The sequence below is a fragment of the Cetorhinus maximus genome, unplaced genomic scaffold, assembly GCF_964194155.1.
Source record: "Cetorhinus maximus unplaced genomic scaffold, sCetMax3.hap1.1 HAP1_SCAFFOLD_271, whole genome shotgun sequence".
Taxonomy (NCBI): domain Eukaryota; kingdom Metazoa; phylum Chordata; class Chondrichthyes; order Lamniformes; family Cetorhinidae; genus Cetorhinus; species Cetorhinus maximus.
Genome location: NW_027596231.1, coordinates 104,169 through 120,058, shown reverse-complemented (window position 1 = coordinate 120,058; position 15,890 = coordinate 104,169). Strand labels below are relative to the sequence as shown.

Below are 15,890 nucleotides of genomic sequence, written 5' to 3'. Positions count from 1 at the left end.
TTTGTTAACTTCACTTTTGTAGCAAGATCAGTGTGTTGGTTTTATGCCCACAATATATTGGAAGCTTTGTTATTTACATTGTGGTGCAGTGGCTTTCATTATTCTTCTTGTTCCTCAGAAGGGTTGACTACAATAGTGACACCAACTACAACTGGGTCCACTACTGGCTCCAGACCGGGTAAGTAAAGGCTTCTTGTGATAAACAGCAGCAAGACCATGAATGAAGTGAAATAAAACGCTAGAACTCGAAAAATTGAGCAGGTCTGGCAACACCTGCTGTGTATTTCCCACAGAAGGTACAACACCTGACCTTTGCTTTCCACCTTCTCGCCGTCCAAGGGCCCAATCACTCCTTTCAAGTGAAGCAGCGTTTCACTTACACTTCCCTCAATTTACTCTACTGCATTCGTTGCTCCCAATGCGGTTTCCTCTACATTGGAGAGACCAAACGCAGACTAGATGACTGCTTTGCGGAATACCTTTGGTCTGTCCCCAAGCATGACCCAGACCTCCCTGTCGCTTGCCATTTCAACACATCACCAGGCTCTCATGCCTACGTGTCTGTACTTGGCCTGCTGCAATGTTCCATTGAAGCTCAACGCAAACTGGAGGACAGCACCTTATCTTCCGACTAGGCACTTTACATCCTTCTGGACTTAATATTGATTTCAACAACTTTAGATCATGAACTCTCTCCTCCATCCCCACCCCCTTTCTGATTCCCCTTTTTCCAATAATTTATAATTTTTTATATATATATATTTCTTTGTAATATATTTTTCTTTTCACACCTATTTCCTTTCTTTTTAAATGTATTTCCATCCATTTTTTATCTCTACCTTTTAGCCAATTTCGATCCCTTCCCCCCCACCCCACCCTCTCTAGGACTATGTGTCACTGGCTCATCCTGTTTTCTACCGTTAATGTCATCATTAGCACATTCCTCAGCTAATATCACTTCCGTCAACACCCCTTTATCCTTTTGTCTATGACATCTTTGGCAATCTCTTCATTGCCTCCACCTATCACTGGCCCTCTGTCCAGCTCTACCTGTCCCACCCCCCTCAACCAGCTTATATTCCACCTCATTTCTATATTTCTTAGTTCTGATGAAGAGTCATACGGACTCGAAACGTTAACTGTGTTCCTCTCCGCAGATGCTGTCAGACCTGCTTAGTTTTTCCAGCTATTTTTGTATTTTTTTTCCAGCACTTTCTGCTTTAGTCACAGATTTCGAGCATTCACAATATTTTACTTTTACTCGAGTGAAAGTGGTGATCTTCTTTCAGCACACACTAGAAGTTCATCACTTCACCATGGGTAGATACTGTGGCCTTACTTTCCAAAGGGAAATGGATGATATTTTTACTCGTTGAAAGAAGGTAGATCAGGGGCCATGGCTGAGGGGAACTCTTGTGTGCATGAGCGTTCACACCAGTGCACCGTTCTCAAATTCACCTTTTAGGCAATGTCAGTCCATTCAGTTATGTGGACCTGATGTGGGTGGAAGTGATTGAATATTTGGAGACATCTGAATCCAGATGTACTATTTTAAACAACATATTTGCAGCAAAGCCAATAAAATAAATCTTACAGTGGAACACGAATTGCCTTTATGTTGTATTGCAGTGGGTTTGATTATGTTTCTTGTCCTTCAGAAGTGACCACGACAAGAGTGATTTCAACTGCAACCAGCTCCACTCCCGGCTCCACACCGGGTGAGTGATAGTTTCTTTCGATATACAGTAGCAAAACCAGTGACACGAGCCGTCTTGTTTCAACATTTTCCAGACAGTGGAAGTCCATTACTTCACACTTGTCAATATTTAGTCCAGAACTTCCAGAGTGAACTGGGTGATAACTGACACGTTCAGACGAAGCTCGATCAGAATGTGCACATGAGGAAATATGTTTTATCCATGTTTCTGTATGCACCGTTCTCTCATGGAATTAACTTGCTCACCAACGTTTACAGAACCTTTTCTTAACTAACGGCCTGAAATTTACATAATATGGAAAATGTCCATTGCACGTTGATGGTGATAGGCAGCATCTTTTTCAATGTCCAGTAGTTTCAAATTCATATCTTATCAAATGATGTTCTGCTTAGAATGCTGAGATTGTTCATATTCTTCCATTTTATTCTTTCACCTGTAACTTTAAAGAATATTTTTGAAACAGAACCAAATATGCAAATATTGATTTGTCTTTCTCCTGTTTAATTTGGTCTTTTGTACTTGAAATTAGTTGAGGTAGTCAGTCGCTGTTGTCAATACTTTCCTCATTCTTTATGCCTTATTGTCAATTAAATAACCGAATGCTGGAAGTCTATTAATGCTGCTGAATTTGCAGTCAAAGTGCAGTGGTTTTCAATGTTTTCCTTTTCCTTCAGAAGTGACAACTCCATCAACCGTAACAACAACAGTGTCTAGAGCCAGTTCTCCAACTGGTAAGTGATGCTTTCTTTCAATATCTCCCTCTTGCCTGTTAGACAATCCCTTGGGTTCGAGGACAACTTGCTTCCATTCCGGTTTGAGGAATTCTACCATAGCAGTTAATCCAATGCAGGATCTGCAGGTTCTGCCACATGCAGAGCAGATGGTGTTTGGAGGGTCGTGTAGATGACTTGTTTGGAGGTGTGTGTGCTCATTCCGCTGACTCGAGTTTGTCTCTGCGAGGAATCTCTTGATGTCTTCCCAAATGCAATGTCTCCATTTTGTTCAGTCAGAAGCCAGGGCCTCCCATGGATCAACAGGGAGGTCTGAACTCTAGAGTAAGCTTTGAGGACATCCTGGAAGTGTTTCCACTGCCCTCCTGGGAGTCTCCTGCTGTGACCTAGTTCCAGGTAGAGTAGTTGCTATTGGAGTCTGGTGTCAGGGATACAAATGACATCTCCTGCCCAGCAGAGCTTGTTTTGAGTAATTGTCACCTTCCTGCTCAACATGTTGTCTTGGGAGAGGATGACCTTTTTCTCAGGTTTGTGATACTGGATCCCAGTTCTCATTTCAATTACTCTTACAACTGCGCCTTGATCAACCTTCGTACAGGCCATGCAGGTCCATCAGTTCAGTCCTTTAGACCCAAAACCAATTCCTTGGGAAGGGATTATTTGAAAAGTTCAGTATTCTCAATCTGCAGACAATGGCATTTTCACAATTACAAAAACGTTGTTGTGACAACTTCTCCCAGTGAGCACAACAACCACTAGTACAACCTCCACTTCGGGTAAGTGAGAAAGATATTTTCCAGTTCATAATACCTTCATGTTAAATCATTCTTGTTTAATAACATAAAGCAGATAAAGCAATCATGATACCTAATGAGTAGCTGTACTTACCAATTTCCTCAAGATTTGTGCCATAATATCAATAATGTATCCCAGTTGTAACATTCTCAATACTGTAGGATTTGGAATTGGAATTCGGTGATTTTGAAAGTTATTTTCTTGTCAGCAGTGTCAACAACAAAACAGGAAACAACTACCACACCTGTGATTGAGAAAACTACTACAGCAGGTAAGTGACGTCTCCTTTCACTATTCACCAGCAAGTCTATTCACACTGGGATGCTTTTCCCTTTTGCAGCTTTCAAGGAATCTCCGTCCATTCATTCAGTCTTGTACACGCTGCCTTTTCGATGTAAATGGTTGAAAATGTACTCAGATCTGAATCATCATTTAGTTTTGTTAACTTCACTTTTGTAGCAAGATCAGTGTGTTGGTTTTATGCCCACAATATATAGGAAAGCTATGGTATTTACATTGTGGTGCAGTTGCTTTCATTATTCTTCTTGTTCCTCAGAAGGGTTGACTACAATAGTGACACCAGTTACAACTGGGTCCACTACAGGCTCCACACCGGGTAAGTAAAGGCTTCTTTTGATAAACAGCAGCAAGAACATGAATGAAGTGAAATAAAACGCTAGAACTCGAAAAATTGAGCAGGTCTGGCAACACCTGCTGTGTATTTCCCACAGAAGGTGCAACACCTGACCCTTTGCTTTCCCCCTTCTCGCCGTCCAAGGGCCCAAACACTCCTTTCAAGTGAAGCAGCGTTTCACTTACACTTCCCTCAATTTACTCTACTGCATTCGTTGCTCCCAATGCGGTTTTCTCTACATTGGAGAGACCAAACGCAGACTAGATGACTGCTTTGCGGAATACCTTTGGTCTGTCCCCAAGCATGACCCAGACCTCCCTGTCACTTGCCATTTCAACACATCACCAGGCTCTCATGCCTACGTGTCTGTACTTGGCCTGCTGCAATGTTCCATTGAAGCTCAACGCAAACTGGAGGACAGCACCTTATCTTCCGACTAGGCACTTTACATCCTTCTGGACTTAATATTGATTTCAACAACTTTAGATCATGAACTCTCTCCTCCATCCCCACCCCCTTTCTGATTCCCCTTTTTCCAATACTTTATAATTTTTTATATATATATATTTTTTTGTTATATATTTTTCTTTTCACACCTATTTCCTTTCTTTTTAAATGTATTTCCATCCATTTTTTTATCTCTACCTTTTAGCCAATTTCGATCCCTTCCCCCCACCGCACCCCCTCTAGGACTATGTGTCACTGGCTCATCCTGCTTTCTACCGTTAATGTCATCATTAGCACATTCCTCAGCTAATATCACCACCGTCAACACCCCTTTATCCTTTTGTCTATGACATCTTTGGCAATCTCTTCTTTGCCTCCACCTATCACTGGCCCTCTGTCCAGCTCTACCTGTCCCACCCCCCTCAACCAGCTTATATTCCACCTCATTTCTATATTTCTTAGTTCTGATGAAGAGTCATACGGACTCGAAACGTTAACTGTGTTCCTCTCCGCAGATGCTGTCAGACCTGCTTAGTTTTTCCAGCTATTTTTGTATTTTTTTTCCAGCACTTTCTGCTTTAGTCTCAGATTTCGAGCATTCACAGTATTTTGCTTTTACTCGAGTGAAAGTGGTGATCTTCTTTCAGCACACACTAGAAGTTCATCACTTCACCATGCGTAGATACTGTGGCCTTATTTTCCAAAGGGAAATGGATGGTATTTTTACTCCTTGAAAGAAGGTAGATCAGGGGCCATGGCTGAGGGGAACTCTTGCGTGCATGAGTGTTCACACCAGTGCACTGTTCTCAAATTCACCTTTTAGGCAATGTCAGACAATTCAGTCATGTGGACCTTATGTGGGTGGAAGTGATTGAATATTTGGAGACATCTGAATCCAGATGTACTATTTTAAACAACATATTTCCTGTAAAGCCAATAAAATAAATCTTACAGTGGAACACGATTAGCCTTTATGTTGTATTGCGGTGGGTTTGATTATGTTTCTTGTTCTTCAGAAGTGACCACGACATCAGTGAAATCAGCTACAACCAGCTCCACTCCTGGCTCCACACCGGGTGAGTGATGGCTTCTTTCGATATACAGTAGCAATACCAGTGACACGATCTGTGTTTTTTCAACAACTTCCAGACAGTGGAAGCCCATTACCTCACCATTGTGGATATTTAGTCCATTTGTTCTGGAGCAGACAGGTGTAAAACATGACCATCTGAATGAAACTAAATCAGATCCACTAACTGAGAAGCAATCCTATGTCCATATTCATTCATGATCCTCTTTGTGTGGTATTTAACCCCTTGCAATAGTTATTGAAAATCTGACCTCTGACCCCAGCTCGCATACAATCTGCCCACTTCTTATTGAAACTGTGTTGAGACATGGAGTGGGTAGCTAATTTGTTTGCTGGAGGTGTGTTGGCCATTTAAATATTACAGTGATGCCATGTGCCTCATATTTAACCACAATTTTAAGTTGATTTCTGGCTGGCCAAGTTTTCCAGGCACCCAGAAAGCGACTTGCTAAAGGGTGATTAGCAGTGCTGGATTTGGGGTAACTACATTGCCACCAACCTGTTGGACACAGTTTGTCCGAGCAGAATTTTCCCAGAATTGCACTAAGTGTGGTCGCAAGAGGGTAAAATGGAGTCCTACCTGCCGACCAATATGGCCGGTATTCACACTGTATCTTCCTGAGCCTGCCTTATTATTTATTCATCCCTGGGAAATATGAGTTTCCATGGCGGGTGGGCTCTCATTCCCCCGGTCGCAATCACCCCACTGTCACATCACACCATCCTCCATCATTAAAAGGCAGCCGCCAAAAAGCACTCGTCGCCACTATCTCACCACCGCTGCCCGGGAGACAAGGCCAGCAAAGGTAAAAAGACTGCAGCCCCCCGCTTCAACGACGGGTCTCTCAAGAGACTGCTGGATGACGTGGAGGCCCACCGGGATGTGCTCTACCCCCGCTCTGGCCACAGGATGGGAGCAATGTCACCAACCCGGCATGGGAGGCGGTGGCAACAGTGGTCAGTGCAAACGCCCTTCAGAGGAGGACAGCCACCCAGTGCCATAAAAGGATGAATGGCCTCCTCCGTTCCACCAGGGTAAGTCACTCTTCTCATCACTCCCAACTCACTCACTCACAAACCCATCACAAATCCACAGGGCCCTCACTCACTGCAGTGCAAGGGACATCACCATTCACTCTTTCACACACACCGTCATTGTCCTCATCCCGTCCATGGGACCACTCACCACCCATACAGGCCAGGCATACTTATCATCTGGCCCGGCAGGAGTCCTGATACATTCTCCCCATCTCTATCCGTGCAGGACAAACTGGCTCACTACAGGAGTGAAAGGTCGCAGACAGGTGGAGGGATGCCGGAGATCAAAGTTCTGACAGAATTCGAAAACAGAGCCTTCCAGCTGGCCGGCGATGACCGGGACCGGTCCTGTGCTGACGGTGAGGTCGGCGCTGCTCTACCAAGTGAGGATCCAGCAGTGCAACATCCATCAGACAACCATGCCATGAGTGATGTGTCCTCTTTCACAGGCCACTGCCATGCACTAATTATCTCCCCTTGCTTTCGCAGGCACATCTGCCAAACAGCCGATGGAGTCCATGACCCAGGCCTCCAATCAAGCCCAAAGAAACCTCTGAAGAGGAAGCTGGAGGCACCCTCCCTGAAGTCCCATTACAGCTCTCATCCCCCATCAACGCAGAGACACACACCTCGATGGGATCTAGCTTTAGAATAACCTTAAGATCATAATCTGGTGAGCACATTGCACTTTCTGATCCACAGCAGGTGGAGGCAGGGACTTCCCAGGTCCCCGGCACTCAGAGGACTATTAGATGCCAGAACATTGTTGAGTCCGAGTCAGTTGACGGACCTCAGGGCTTGGTCATGTCACAGTTGCTGACGCTGCTAAGGCAAACTCGGGAACAACAGGAAGGGATGTCCACTGCACTCCTCAGATTACAAGGCACAATGGAGGAGTCCGTCCGTCTTCAGGCCGAGGTGATAGTATCGGCATTGCAATGCACCAAGGTTAACACTGGTAGGCTGGCGGCTGCCATGGAGACTTTGGTCCAGGACGTCACTTCTGCACTGGGCTTAACTGCATCACTGATGCCATAGCCAGCCTCCAACACGAGAGGGGTGCTGGGCAGCTCGATCTCACTCCAGCTGCCCCCTCCGCTCACGGAGTCAGCCAGGGGCCCTCGGGCACCCATAGGGAGGAGGATCAGCAGGTGCACACTCCGGGCCCATCCACCCAGGTGACTCTGGGAGTGACCAGCCATTCCGACTCTCATACAGTGACCCCCGCAGCTCCACCTTCACAGGCCGAGGAGGGTGCTACTGCCACACAGCAAGACCCTGAAAGCAGGTCAGGACCCACCAAGTCTCGGCCCCCCCCCAGAGGACACTCGCCAAAATCATCACAGACAGGGCGTCACAGTCAGCAGGCTGCCTCCACCTCTGCTGTGGATATCCAGGGAGTACCAAGGTGTAGCGGCAAGGTTAGGAAATTTAGGTAAAAGTAGTTGCACAGCCTGGGCACGGGTGTTGGTCACTTGTACATACTGTTCACTATTGCTAATAAACACTTAAGAATGTCTCCCTGCCTGTGGCTCCTTGTTCCGATGAGCCTTTCTGCACAAGCTAAAAGGAAGTTGTCTCAGTCCAGGGCTTCTTCCCTGTGCTCTGTGCGGCCTTCAGACCACAGTGATGGTCCAGCCTCTCACTCCCTGGAAACATTACTGATACCTGCACCTCGGTGGTGCTGGCCATTGCTGCCAGAATGTAGTGGGCAGGTGCCACAGAGTTCTCTCATTCTCTGTGTGCTCTAAGCACCTTTAAGGTGGGGCTGACCCCCAACACACCAGCATCTGCAACCAGCAACGCTGTGCACCAGCTGCTGAAGGATTGAGGTGCTGAAGGCGGACACAGCATCAGATGTGTCTAAAGTTTCCTGAGATGGCCTTGATCGTGGAGAGCAAGTGAGCTGCCCTCGGCCAGACAGAAGTCAGACATTCTCAGAGGCCATGTGAAGACCTATGGAGTGTCCTCACTGCATGTTGTCATCATCCTCCTGCGATCGAGCGACTATTAGGGCCTCCATTCCATCTCCATGGCAGAAGCATTCTCACAGAGGTTATTGGTGCTGCCATAAGCCAGACTAGAGTCAAACGTTCACAACTGCATTGTGAGGATCTATGGAGATACCTCACTGCATGTCGTCATCATCCTCCACAAATCTAGCAGCTATGAGGACCTCCCAAGTGCCTGCCTCATCTAGCCACTGCAAGAGCCTCATCCCCGTCATCTTCACCACAGACCCCTCACCCTCATCCCCTTTGGCGTCCACTTCATCGGAGGAGACCTCCAGCTCCTCCATCTCCTCTTCAGCCAGCTCTTCACTCCGTTGCAGTGCCGGGTTGTAAAGGGCGCAGCAGACAGCGACGATACGTGACACCCTCTGTGGACAGTATTGCAGGGCTCCACCAGACCGGTCCAAGCACCAGAACCTCATCTTCAGCATCCCGATGGTCTGCTCAGCCAAGTTGCGAGCTGCTGCATGAGCATCATTATAGCGTTGTTCTGCTGCAGTCTGAGGCTGCCGCATGGGTGTCATCAGTCACCGTATCTGCAGGTAACCCTTGTTCCCAAGGAGCCAACCCTGCAGCCTCTGTGGACCCTGGAAGACTCCAGGGACCTTTGACTGACTGAGGATGTAGGCATCACGCACACTCTCTGGAAACCGTGCACACACCTGCAGGATGTGTTTCTGGTGGTCGCTTACCAGCTGCACGTTCAGTGCGTGGCAGCTCTTGCAGATGGTGTAGTCCACCTTGTGTAGCAACAGAGACATGAGCACCACATGAGTGCAGTCAATCACACCCTGCAGCTGTGGGAATCCAGAGATTAGGGTGAATCCAATAGCCCTTGAATCCTGGCTTCCCAGTCCCAGGCGAAATGCTCAAAGTTGTGTGCCATGGAGAAGATGGCATCTGTGACCTCATGGATGCATTTGTGGGTGGGGGGTTGTGAAATCCCACAGAGGTCACCTGTGGAACCCTGAGAGGAGCCACTGGAATAGATATTGAGCGCTGCGGTCACTCTCACAGCCACTGGCAGTTCATGTCCCCTTGGCGCTAAGTCCTGCAGTAAGTGGCAGATGTGAGCCACCAGGTCCCTAAACATGTGCAGTTGTCGACGAGACTGGTTGTCCGTCATCTGCAGGAATGGCAGGTGGCATCGCTAGGCACCAACCAGCCACGGCTCGCAGTCGCTCCTGGGCAGCGTGTGCTGGAGCCCCTTCTTCATGAAGTTGCTGCTCCTGCCTTTGCACAGCCAGGAGCCTCAGTCTCTCCTCCATCTTCTCCACTCTCTGTAGGCCATCAGGCATAGAGCTAGGTCACCAGGATCCAAGATCGTGATGTGATCCCCCTGCAGCATGAAAGAGAGAGAGACGTGGTTATCATGGCTGTACATAGCATCTTTCCTGGCCCTGTGTGACTGCTTCTTAATGCTTCCCGGAGAGTGCTGGTCACCCCTCGGATGGCCAAAAATGAGTGCGCTGCATGGCTGCCCTGCCAACCTGCCACATGGGGGATACTGGTCCAAACCAGGTCCAATCCAAACTGAAATGCTGAGATTGCAAGGGGCTGTGAGCGCCGCCAGCAGTGACTGCTCCATGGCCAGCATTGGCGAGGAGATTGTACAACGTGTGCGGTCCAACTGCTCCGTGGCCCAATAACAAGGTGGCAGATTCGAAGTCTGTGCCAGCGAGGATGGGGGGGCGGGTAAGGTATAGAGCGCTTGGTGGCCTTTTGGTACCCCTGCGTTGCTTGCATGGGCGGGCAGGCTAGGAGCCTGACCCCAATCATATCACTGGGGCTGCGCCTGATCTGTCTCAGTTGCAGAGACATGGTCAGTTTATACAGGTCCCTAATGTGTGGCCACTTCCCTCGCTTACCCTGCCCCCGACCTGTGCTGTGCCATGGCAGCACTTGACCCCCCCCCCCCCTCCCCTCCCCCCCCCCCCCCGCCCCCCCACTGACAACGGTCGCCTCCGAGTCTGGCCAGCACTTGCCCCCTGACACCCTCCGCACCCCCCTCAACAGTCGCCTCCAGGGCCAGGCATCAGTTGCCCCCGCCCCTCACCACCCCTGAGGCCTGTAAACAACAGGCGAGCTGTGGGGAACGCTGCTGCTCACTCACCTCCGTTCCCCCAAAGTGAATGATCTTCCTTTACAATCCACTCCCACTAGCATCCTCCAACTTCCCTGGCTCCAGACTTCGATCTTCCTCCCACTGCGGTCCCCCCTCCCTCCCCCTCCCCACACCACAGCTCTCCCCCTCTCCCTGCCTTCCTGATTTTTCCTGGCTCACCTGGCTCTGCTGCCTGCAAGCTTAAAGCTTTAAAGGTTTAAAGCTTAACAGCAGCTAGCCTCTCAAACTGGCTGACTGGTTGTCTGTGGTTGGAGACAGAGACAAACAATGGTAGTCTGGTCCTGTCATTACATTCAACAGGATCTGTGGAAAACCCACTCTACCTCTTCACCAGCTGGCAATATTTTCCTGACATTTGAGTGAATCATATGATTTCCATTTTTTTCCTTCATCCAGTATGTTGAATGAGTTCTTTTGAATCAGCCATTTACACAAATGCTGTCTTGTCACTTTCATGTTTGTTTACTTGAAAGAATCTGTTAATCCTGTTATTGAAAAAATTGTTTCCTCATTCTTTGTACTATAGAATCAATAAAATAGCCCCCTGGTGAAATTATCAATACTGCAGGATTATGAAATTTGTCAGTAATCATTGTGAATGATTTTCTTTCTGTTCAGGAGGGACGACTTCAAATGCAACAACAGTTTTTATTCAGCTCATTACTAAAACAAGTGAGTGATGTCTTCTTTCAATATACTCCAGCAAGTCTCATCACACTTTTCTTGAATTTACATTTCAGGCAATGTCAGTCCATTAGTTTAGTCTTGTAGACACTTGCTTTTGAGTGTAAATGGTTGGAAATTTCTCAACACTTGAACCTGCAGATGTTTTCTTCAACAATGCATTTGCAACAAAGCCAATAAAATAGTCTGATGGTGGAACTGTACTGGGAGACCATAGGAGTTTACACTGAATGGAAGTGGTTTTGATTAATTTTCTTGTTCTTCAGAAGGAGTCACTACAGACATGCCAATCCTATCGTCATAAATCAAGAGACAAACTCTTAAACGTCAAATGTTGCAATTTTATACAGCATAAACAAATATAGATTAACAGTCACTTCATAAAATGGATTAGCAGTTTATTTAATCTCTAACGGGCAGAATTTCTTGACAAAAACTGTACCCAATTTTAACTCTGACTGGTTTGTTTTTAAATGAGTTAAAATCTTGCTGTTATGTATTCGGTTGCTTTTCTGTATTTCTTAGATGTTTGATTTATTGCAGAGCAATGTAGAGATGACAGTAGTTCCAACTTTATGACAGGTTAATTTACATTACTTTCAAATATCTCAGGATTTACAGGATATTTTATATACACATGGGCCAGAATTTATCCCTCGTCAGGTGGCTGCGCGCCCGACCCAAACGAGCATAAACGGTGCGCGATGACACTGGGCGAGCGCCTTGACGTCATCGTGCACTCGTGCGATATTTTGGTCAGCGGGCGCGCACAGAAGTTGGCAGCACGCCCGCCGACATTTAAAAGGCCTAGTAAGGCCATTTAAGCCATAATTAAGTTCAATTTGTCGCTGCCAATCCAATCTTACTGTATAGGCAGGCAGGTGAAAAGGCCAAGCAGCCTTTAGAATTTTTAGGAAACTTCATCTGTGGGCAGAATGAGGTTTCCGATAGCAAATAAAAATTAAATAAAAATATTTAAATTTCATTCATAACATGACATAACGGAATCACATGAGGGGACATGTTTTCTTTATTTTAAATTTTTTAAATTGTCAGCTCCCTGAGGCAGCTCTGTGCCTCAGGGAGTTTTTCCCGTGCGCATGCGCAAAGTCCCCCGTTTGCCCTCCTCCCCCCAACACACAGGCAACGCTGAGCACTGCGTCACGCGTTTCACACTTGTGAAATCATGGTTGCGGTCCAATCGCGGCCGGCGGCCGACTCCCCGGCTGCTCCTGCTCGCCTCCCGCCGAGCCCGCTCCGGCGAGGGCAAAATCCTGGAAATGGTCTCAGCTCAGAGCCTCAGATCCTTCTGGAGCTTTCTCAGTTTTCTTAGTTTTGAGAGGGTAAATAAAGAGAAATTGTTTCCAGTGGCCAAAGGATTAATAATCAGAGGAGACAGATTTAAGGCGATTTGCAGAAGAATCAGATGCGATGTGATTGAAATCTTTTTTTCAACAAGAGTGGTTAGGATTTGTTACACATTGCCTAATAGTGCTATCCTAGCATAGCCATGTGTGCTTTCAGCCTGTTTTTCTTTCCTGAGGAAGCAGAGAATGAAGTTCCATCGCTTAATGTATATAGCCCCTGCCACCTCACCCATGCAGCAACATACTCCACATATTGTGAGATATTGCCTATGTCTCCTGCTGATGACTGGACAAACCCAGGGCTGTCAAAAGTGAGGGTGACGGTGACCTTCACAGCCACTGGTGTGAGGCTCCAGATTTGTCTGAAGGAGGTGACACAGCTCCATGAAGAACTCCTTGGTAAATTAGAGCTTCCTCAGCACTGCTCCTGGATCGTGCAAATGTAGATGTATTACTCCCAGAAGAGTCATAGTATGTAGGGCCTTTGATGGAGTGACATTCTTCTACTCCATCCTCGCAGAGCTCCCCCCCTTCTTCTCCGTTTCATCTGCTGGTCATAATAGAGACTAAGAGGAACAACTATCCCCATACCAAGGTCCAATATTCCTCTCTCCTCCCTGACTGTAATCAGCAACTGCCAAAAAAACACTTCTACAAACGCTTACCAGTGTTTCCACCAACTCTGCCTGAGCACACATAAGTGAACAACACCTGATATGCAACTTGTTGAGTGACTCTTTAAACAGCTCCTGTTCAGGGGGTATATTGCCTATTTTTGCTTTAGTGAGAAACACATACATAGACAAGATCTGCCTGGTCCAAGTTTGCAATTCTTGTGTCACATCAGCTGGTTAGACCATGAGAGAACAGGATATCATCCAATCATAGCTGCCCAGCGCACACAACTGGCGCACCTGTGCACGTCCTTCCTTCTACATCACGCTGACCACATAGGAAGCAGCTGGCAGTGCAGCCTATACTAGATAAGCAGTACCAAGTCTTCCTAGTACTGCTACAAATGACACTACGCAAACCAAATTTGCTCCCAAAAAGATCAGCCATGATCTTATTGAATGGCGGAGCAGTCTTGAGGGGCAGTACGGCCATATGACCTACTCCTGCTGCTTAAGTACATGGTTATTCTCACTGTAATGATGTGAATACCGACAGCTGATCTTTGCTGCTAAGTAGCATCTTCATTTACAGCATGGGAGCCATTGACCGAAACATACCGTATAAGCTCCAGTACATGAATTGAAACTGCTGTTTCACCTTGTGTCTTCCATTTCTCTACAGAGATTTAGCAATTACAGCTTTGTTGCAAAAGGCAGCATGGGACCAATCAGATGATGGTGCACCACTAATGCACTGAAATGGTGTGCCATTAGTGATACAGCCCGAGCCTCCAGCTCTCCTGAGTCTAGGTCCAAGCAAGAGGCCAATGGATCAGGTGCACAAGGACTTTTAAAAAAATTCATTCACAGTATGTGGGCTTCGCTGATTAGGCCAGCATTTATTGCCTTTGAGAAGGTGGTTGCGAGCTGCCTTCTTGAACCGCTGCAGTCCATGTGGTGTCGGTGCACCCACAGTGCTGTTAGGGAGGGAGTTCCAGCATTTTGACCCAGCGACAGTGAAGGGACTGAAGGAGTAATAAAAATCCCACGTTTTGAGCACCCTCACAAAATTGTGAGTGAGCCTGAATTTCTTTGACAAAGCACATCTTTCACAAAAATTCTTGACAGTTGGCATTTATACACAGAGATAGCAACTGGAACCATTTCCAATAATGCCTCCTCCCTGAGTGACTGATGGCTTCTTGAGATATACAGTAGCAAGACCAGTGTTGCTGTTGCACAAGATCCCAGACAGTGAAAGGACATTATTTCACGCTTTTAGATATTTAGCCCATTCCTTCCAGAGGGAATTAGTTTCAATCTTAACTATTTGAATCAAACTAGATCAAAGTCTGTGCCTGAGGAGCAATGCTATGTCAATGATTGTGAATACCTCTGTCTCTCTTAGACTCTACATGCTCACCAACATTTACTTAACATTTTTGAAATTATGGTCTGGTAATTGCATGAAATGTAGAGGTTGCATTTCATGTTGACAGTGAAACTCTGCATATTTTCAAATTTCAATAGAATCATTATCATATAAGGTCAAAGGCTGACCTGTTGACATGTAATTGTTAATATTTTTCCTGTTTCTTCTTGTGTCCAGTAGCTTGAAATAGTTCTTTCAAAACACAACCAATTATGTAAATATTGTCTTGTTCATTCCATGTTTGTGTTTACTTTTATTACTTGAAAGAAAGAGAATAAGTTACCTTGTTATCATAGGGAAAACTTTTCCTCTTTCTCTGTACTTCAGTATCAATAAAGTGTTTTCAATAATTGTGAATTTTTCAATCCTGCAGGATTTGAAATTGGTGTTCAGTGGTTTGATATTTTTTTCTCTTGTTGTAGCTGTCAATGCTCCCCAGTATAGAACCAGAACAGGTAAGTGACGTCTTCTTTCAATACTCACCAGCAAGCCTGTTCACACCAGTGCGTTATCTCAAATTCAAGTGTCAGGCAATGTTGGTCCATTAGTTCAGTCGAGTAGACACTTCCCTTTTGGGTGGAAATGGCTCAATATTTAAAGGAATTTGAATCTGTAGATATTTTTTTCAACATCACATTTGTAGCAAAATGAACAAAATGGTCTTATGCTGGAACTCTACAGGAATTTACATTGTAGTGTCGTGGTTTTGATTTATTTTCTTCTTCTTTAAAAGGTTCCACTACAAGGGAAACAACTACAGCTGAGTTAACTTCTGGCTCCAAACCTGGTGAGTGATGTCTTCTTTTGAGATGTAGTAGCAAAACCAAGCGACACAAGTCACCTTGTTTTCATCAGCCCTAGATAGTGGAAGGACATTACTTCACACTTGTGGACATTTAGCCCTGAACTTCCGGGGAGACGCAGTTTCAATCATAACTATTTGAATGAAGCTAGATCAGAGACTGTGCTTGAGGAGGAATGCTGTGTCCATGTTTGTGTACATCTCTGTCTCTCTTAGTCTCTGCTTGGTTCCCAACTTTTAGTCAACAGTTTTGAAATAATGCCCGATCGTTTAAAAGAAATATAACATTTCAGTTGTATGTTGATGGTAACTCTGCATGTTGTCAAATTTGGCAGAATTTTAGTAGCTAAGGCGGGCTGGTGTGGCCAGGGGAGTTGGCAATGACACAGCATGATGCTGTC

General features: G+C 46.1%; 1 protein-coding gene across 1 annotated transcript in view; it reads left to right on the top strand.

Moving 5' to 3' along the window:
* Positions 1-15,890, top strand: part of LOC144673104 (uncharacterized) — a 158,975-nt gene that overhangs the window by 102,118 nt on the left and 40,967 nt on the right. Inside the window, exons 98-106 of the mRNA XM_078535093.1 lie at positions 119-178; positions 1,659-1,718; positions 2,393-2,449; positions 3,456-3,515; positions 3,801-3,860; positions 5,342-5,401; positions 11,209-11,262; positions 15,110-15,142; positions 15,421-15,474. Of these exons, the coding sequence (XP_078391219.1) occupies positions 119-178; positions 1,659-1,718; positions 2,393-2,449; positions 3,456-3,515; positions 3,801-3,860; positions 5,342-5,401; positions 11,209-11,262; positions 15,110-15,142; positions 15,421-15,474 (498 nt within the window). The remainder of the gene's footprint in view (positions 1-118; positions 179-1,658; positions 1,719-2,392; positions 2,450-3,455; positions 3,516-3,800; positions 3,861-5,341; positions 5,402-11,208; positions 11,263-15,109; positions 15,143-15,420; positions 15,475-15,890) is intronic.